The sequence below is a fragment of the Lactuca virosa genome, chromosome 3, assembly GCF_052849685.1.
Source record: "Lactuca virosa cultivar CGN04683 chromosome 3, Lactuca_virosa_CGN04683_v6, whole genome shotgun sequence".
Taxonomy (NCBI): Eukaryota; Viridiplantae; Streptophyta; class Magnoliopsida; order Asterales; family Asteraceae; genus Lactuca; species Lactuca virosa.
The window spans coordinates 170574398-170581445 of NC_136428.1; the positions used below are offsets into that span (position 1 = coordinate 170574398).

Sequence of the window (7048 nt, forward strand, 5' to 3'; positions counted from 1 at the left end):
AAGCTTCAACCAAATTCCGAATATCAACATGAGTCCGAAAGTCAGGAAGAAGTACTTGTCTGACCAGTGTAGTCATAATAACAAGTATGCTCTGGAATTATTTAGGTGGCTGGATGGTGTAGAAATCTCAAGAAAAATAAAAATTGGATCTTTTGGGATTAAAAGTCTTGGGACGAGAGCTTTTCATAGAGATCACACAAAAAGAAAAATGAGATTTCAAATGTGAAAGGTACCAACCATATAGGTTTTACTCATCAATTTAGTGGTGAAAAATATCTAGAACTTATTGATTATTCACCGTCAATACAAAAATTGGTTTCAGATTTTTGATTTCACTCAATTCATGGTGATAACGAATTTAAGATCATAAACACAGATGTTGTGTAACCATAAACCTCAGAGGTAACTGCTGAGAGTCTCGAGGGTTATATTTGTGGAAGTGACAATGATGGAGAAATAGTGGAGGTGGTTCTGCAGATAAGTGTAACTCTGCTATATAAGACTGACCAAGCAGTCAACTCTTAACTTAGTTGAGAAGAGTAAGGTAGCTCAATGACTTATGTGAATTTAAAGCCTATTTGGGAAGAAACGATTGGTGTTATCGATTCAGTAAGGCTTCAAACATAGAGTCTCAGAGGATTTGGGCAACATGCAACAACATGCTTCTAGGGACACTTAACTAGTGAAAAGATTCGGAATTACAAACCTTTCCCATCGATCTGATTTGAAAGCATAACGAATATACACCCGCATCTAAAAGACATGTTGAAAATATCACACAAAATAAAATAAGAAAAATATTTTTGGTAATTTTGTGTTTTTCTGAAAAATATAAAACATAAATAAATAAAATATTTTTGTGATTTTGGATTTTTCTGAAAGACAAATAAAAACAGAAAGAAAATATTTTTGTAATTTTTGAATTTTCTGAAAAAGAAATAAAAACAGAAAAATAAACTCAAAAACAGAAATGTATAGTAACTTCTGAAACAGTCGGAAGAGACTTAATATACAAAGGATACAAAACTTCCAAACTTTCAGATGAACTCTGGACTCCGAGTCGTTCTGATGGTTCGCAACCATTCGGAACATGAAGTATAGATTTCGAAGCATTCCGAGGGCTCGGAGCGGTTCAAAGAAAGAACACTGCTTTACTTTACTATGCTGTTTTCGGAACGGAATCTGCTTCTATCATTCCTAAGCCTGGTAGAATTTGATTGAAGGTTTGTTCAGGTAAGGCTTTCATAAAGAATATCAGCTAGTTAATCAGCAGATCTCACAAAGTGAATTTCAACATTGCCATCCTCTACGTGATCCTTTATGAAATGATACCTCAGTCCTATATGTTTTGTCTTAGAATGTTGCACTAGGTTATGGAAAATGCGAATAGCACTTTCAAAATCACAGTATAAGGGGATCCTCTTCATATTTATCCTGTAATCTCTAAGCTGACTTTTAATCCATATCACTTGAGAAGTACATGAGGCAGCTGTGATATACTCAGTTTTAACAGTAGATAAGGAGGCACAAGTTTGCTTATTCGATTGCCAACTTACGAGTTTGCCATCTAGAAACTGACATCCTCTAATTGTACTTTTACGATCAAGACCGTATCCACCAAGATCAGCATTAGAGAATGCTTGCACAAAGAAACCTGAATTTGAAGGATACCAAATTCCGAGTGAGGTGGTTCTTTTAAAATATCGAAGAATGTTCTTCACTGCAGTCATATGTGGTTCACAAGGATTTGCTTGAAACCTGGCACAATAGCAAACAACAAACATAATATCTGGACGACTCGATGTTAGATACATTAAAGATCCAATCTTTTGTCGAAACAAAGTCATATCAGCTGCAGGCTTGTCCAAGGACGGTGTAAGCTTTGTTTCGAATGCCATTAGAACATTGACCTTTGAATCTCCCACCATTCTGAATTTCGCAAGCAAGGTTTTCGTATAAGCCTCCTGGTTGATGAATATACCCTATTGACTCTGTCTAATATTTAAACCAATGAAAAAGTTAATTGGACCCATTGAGCTCATTTTAAACTTAGTTTCCATCAATTTTTGGAATTCAACAGTTAATCTGGGATTAATGGATCCGAAAATGATATCATCAACATAGATTTGGACAATCATCAGATGGTCACCATCTTTCTTACGAAAGAAGGTTGAGTCGAACGAGCCTTGTTTAAATTTGGATTATTTTTAGAATCGAGTTAGAGTTTCATACCATGCACGAGGAGCTTGTTTTAAACTATAAACTGCTTTATCCAAAATATAGCAATGATTTGGATATTTCTCATTTACGAAACCTGGTGGCTATTCCACGTAGACCGTTTCTTCTAATTCACCATTCAAAAACGCACATTTAACGTCCATTTGATAGAATTCAAAATTCTTGTGAGCTGCATAGGCAAGGAAAATGCGAAAAGATTCTAGCCTTGCAACCGGTGCGAATGTTTCTTCATAGTCTATGCCTTCCTCTTGGCGGTATCCCTTCACAACCAATCGTGCTTTGTTTCTGATTACGTTGCCTTCTTTGTCAAGCTTATTGTAAAATACCAATTTCAAACCTACAACCGATGCATCCTTCGGAGTTAGAATCAGACTCCAAACTTTATTGCGCTCAAATTGATTGAGCTCTTCCTGCATTGCTTGCACCCAATCGGAATGATCAAGAGCAATCTTAACTATTTTTGTCTCGATCTTGGAGATGAACGAATTAAACATGCAAAATTCCATTTTGGGAACTAATGCAGTTTGATTCGCTTTTTGTCGAGCTCTAGTGAGAACACCGGAAAAAGCTACTGCGATCACTTGTGATTTAGGATGATCTTTGGTCCACTTAGACAAATGAAGGTAGTTCGGATCATAGGATGGATCCTGTACTGCATTTACATCTTCGAATTTCGATTGAGCATCTGAGTCATTATTTTCACTGTCATTCTCCCCCTGGAATGTTGCATGTGACTCTACATTCGGAATCGGATGATCCCCCTGGATTGGAATCTTGTGGTTAACTTGGGGGTTTGAATGCTCCCCCTGAATAGGTGTACTCGATGTGGATGTTGAAGTGGAACCCTCCCCCTGAACTGGAGCATTTGAAGCTTGTGGATGTGGTGGTTTTTCAGAGGTCTTCGGAATTTGAGGCTCTTTCTCAAGGTCTTTGGCAGCATCATCAATGATCTTCTTCAGTTGATCCTCCTTATTATCTGCTGCTTTAGATTCCGAAGAGATCTCCTTATCTGGCTCATCGAACAGGTTCATGAATTCCTCGTAAAGATTTGAAAGAGGAATCGTCATCGGATTTGTCATAGGAAAAATCTCCTCAGATTGACAATCAGTCTTCTGATACTTCTTCAGATAATTATCATCAAACGTGACATAATAGGTTCCTTATATCTTTTTTGATTTTTTGTTCAAAATCCTATATGCCTTCGAAGTAAGGGAGTACCCCAGAAAGATCCCTTCGTCTGCTTTCACATTGAACTTGTTCCGTTGCTTTTTATAATTGAAGATGAAACACCTGGACCCAAAGACATGAAAGAACTTGACATTAGGTTTTCGTTTATTTAGAATCTCATAAGGAGTGATTGAAAATCTTTTATTTATGAGAGATCGATTCAGAGTGAAACAAGCAGTTCCAATAGCCTCAGCCCAGAAGTAAAGTGGAAGGTTCGGAAAAGATAGCATAGTCCTTGTAGCTTCGTAAAGAGACCGATTTCGTCTTCCAACGACCCTGTTCTGCTGAGGAGTGTAAGGAGTAGCGAAGTTATGAGCAACTCCTTTTTCAGTAAAGAATTCATCAAACACTTGATTTTTGAATTCCGAACCGTTATCACTGCGAACGTTATGAACAAGCTTTCGTAATTAAAGCTCAATCTGCTTGATGAAGTCCTTAAGCTTGGAAGAAGCATCTGATTTCTGTTTAAGAAAATAAGCCCAAGTAAATCTGGAAAAGTCATCAACAATAACAATAATGTATTTGTTACAACCAATACACTCGATGGCAGATGGATCACAAAGATCTATATGTAATATTTCAAGTGGCTCAATCACTTTGGTGTTGATGATAGTCAAATGAGCCTTGCAACTTTGCTTTCCCAGTTCGCATGCTGCACACAAATGTTCCTTGTCGAATTTTAGAAGAGGAAGTCCTCGCACAAGATCGCCAAGTATGAGTTTGTTGATGTCCTTGAAGTTGAGATGCGAGAGCCTTCGGTGCCATAACCAACTGTCATCCGAAGATGCTTTCGTATGGAGGCATATGGAAGGCTTTCCGGTGATCGGTTTTATATTCAAAGGAAACATCCCTCCCTTTCTTTTGGATCTCAGAAGCACAACTTTTGTTTTCTTCTCTATTATTTCGGATCCCTCATCATCGAATGACACTTTCAGACCTGTACCTACAACCAATTGAGAAACGCTTATCAGGTTATGTTGCAGGCCTTCTACATATGCTACTTTCCGAATGGAGAATTCGCCATTCGTGATCATGCCATATCCTTTGATCTCTCCGGTAGCATTATTTCCATACTTCACTTTGCCTCCGTCCTTCAGCGATCAGAATTCCCTCAGCTCTTCTCTCCTTCCAGTCATGTAACGCAAACAACCACTGTCAATATACCATTCCGAGTCATATTGTTCGTCATGAATCACCTACAAAATTCAGAGATATTTAGCAATCCAAAGTTGTTTGGGTCCTCGTGAGGTCCTCTTAAGAACATGAATAGTTATAGTTTCATCAACCAAATAAGATCTCTTTATCAAAGTGGAATTCTCTCTCGTGACTTTGAAAATAACAATCCTCTTATCTTTGGGATTCTTTTCTTTAAAAGGAAATTATCTTTGTTTATATTCTATGTGTTGCCTGGCAACCTTTTTCATAACTTCTTTTCCTCCTTTTTCAAAGTTGCTTCGGATTCCTTCAAGGAAATTTCAGGTTCCGAAACAACTTTTCCTTTGCCCTTAACATCTTTTGATGTATTGACAGATTTTGAAACATTTGTTTTTGGAGAAAAATAAGGTTTTGTCTTTTCCAATGGTTTCGATTGTTTTGAAAATGATGGTTTCGGAAAAACTTTTGGTTTTGAAACCTGTGGAATTGAAGACTGTGGTTTTGAAAACGATTTAGGTTTCGGATTTGAAGAGGATTTCACATTTTGATTTGAAGATCTTTCTGGGTTAACAGAATTGGAATTGGAATTTTTAGATTTCCAGAATCGCTTTCTTTCTTTTAGATTTTTCTGATATCTAGCATTTAATTGACGTTTCTTAGGAATATGATCCTCAGCCGATTTATGAATGTTAGCTCTATGTTTCTATTTTCTAACGGGTGTGGCTGTTTGCTCGGAGGAGGTTTCACTCAGTATATCCTTAGTGCCACTAGGTCCTACTTTATCATTCCAAGAATTAACACAATATAATGGTTCTACGACATATCTCCCTTTGGTTTTCCATGAGGTCATTTCGGAAAGACCTCTGGTTTCATCAGAATTATCAATTGGTCTTGACCAAAAGAATTCATCGTAACCATCTGCGTTATCATCATCTACTAAGGAAATCAGTTCGCATGTTTGATTTTTGTTTAGTCCGGTTTTTACAAAAACTTGATTAGGGACGGTTTGAACTTTCAGAAATACTGTAGCTTTTGCTTTTAAAACATCCGAACCCTTGTTTTTAATGACACGAACATATTCATCTGAGTTTTCAGAGATCAACTTTTTCTTTGGTTCAGACTCATTTTGTACAAAAGTTGAACAATCAATCTCATCCTCTACAGAAATCTCACTCATGTCACTGTCATCAAATTCAGAAACATTTTCAGCATCAAAAGTGTTTTTCGAACTTAATTTAGTGCATAAAGAGTCAAATTTTTGCACAATATCAGATTTAATATGTTCTTTATCATTTTCATCCAACATTTGCTTTAACATGATTTTATGTTCTTTGGACTGAATATATGCTTCAATTTTGTCAAGTCGAATTTTGTAGGATTTAGAGAGGACACAATGGATTCGCACTTATAGCATTCTGCATCGATTTCATCCTCTTTAATTAGAGAAAGGGTAAAATCATTTTGCGTATCTTTTTACCTATTTCATAATCAAGATGCATCTGAGTAATATTGGAATATAAACGCTTTGCAATTAACATCATCCTTAGACCTAGTCAGCTCTAACTCCAACTTCTTTATCCACATCCGTCTCTCTTCACTCTTGTTTGTTATCTTGCAGATTTGATCAGTTAGGTTAGAATTACTTAAACATGTTCTTTTTAAGCTATCACTTAAACCAGAGACAATAAATTTCAAATAGCCTAATTCATATTCGTAACGATTGACAAGAATATTAAGAGACTGGAGTATAGATTGTACCTTACCGATGACGTTTTCGCATTCACTGAACTGTTCAGAAACAGGTCTTGCAGCAAAACAATTGTCAGAGGCCTGGCCGCTATCAGTGGCGTATCCTCTATGCTCCGAGACATCACCGCGAACCATCAAGAATTTTCCCTCGTACTTTGGAACTCCATACTTCACTACGAAGCATCCACCATGCATGGGCTTCCGAACTTCCTCGTATGTCGAATCAGTTGACCAGACTTCAACACGTCCAAACTCATCATCGTCATCCTGTACAATCAAAGCAGGCTTAGTACTATAAACTTTCTTTTTATTTCTAAGCTCTTCTATCTTTCGAAGATAGTAAGCTTCATCGTCTTCTTCATCCTTCTTCTCACTCATTCTTCTCAACATACACTCCTTGGCCAAATGATTTTTTCCATGACAATAATTACAGCCATAGCCAGAATCTCCCATCAGTTTCTTCTCTTGTTTATCTTCATCCTTTTGGGAGCTTTTGAAGCTTTCATCTCTTGACTTTTCCGAACTGAAGTTTTCTATTCTGTTTCTGCCTTTGAAACGACCAAAGTTATTTTTTATGAATCGTTTCGGATTAGAAACTATCATAGCATATTCTTCTTCAGTAAATTCAGATTCTGAGATGTCAGATTCTGAATCTTCTTCAGCAACCTTTTTACCCTTC

The 7048-nt window shown here is 36.9% G+C and overlaps 2 protein-coding genes across 2 annotated transcripts; both read right to left on the reverse strand.

The window, feature by feature from the left end:
* Positions 1 to 1262: 1262 nt before the first annotated feature.
* LOC145164259 (secreted RxLR effector protein 161-like) lies at positions 1263 to 1928 on the reverse strand. The gene has a single exon (XM_079082981.1). The coding sequence runs from the start codon at positions 1926 to 1928 to the stop codon at positions 1263 to 1265; it is 666 nt and encodes a 221-aa protein (XP_078939107.1).
* Positions 1929 to 2321: 393 nt separating this feature from the next.
* On the reverse strand, positions 2322 to 3305 carry LOC145164260 (uncharacterized). Its single transcript, XM_079082982.1, has one exon. The coding sequence runs from the start codon at positions 3303 to 3305 to the stop codon at positions 2322 to 2324; it is 984 nt and encodes a 327-aa protein (XP_078939108.1).
* Positions 3306 to 7048: the final 3743 nt, after the last annotated feature.

Coding starts and splice junctions, on each gene's coding strand:
- LOC145164259 (XM_079082981.1), bottom strand. CDS start 1,928: ATGGTGGGAGATTCAAAGGTCAATGTTCTAATGGCATTCGAAACAAAG.
- LOC145164260 (XM_079082982.1), bottom strand. CDS start 3,305: ATGACGATTCCTCTTTCAAATCTTTACGAGGAATTCATGAACCTGTTC.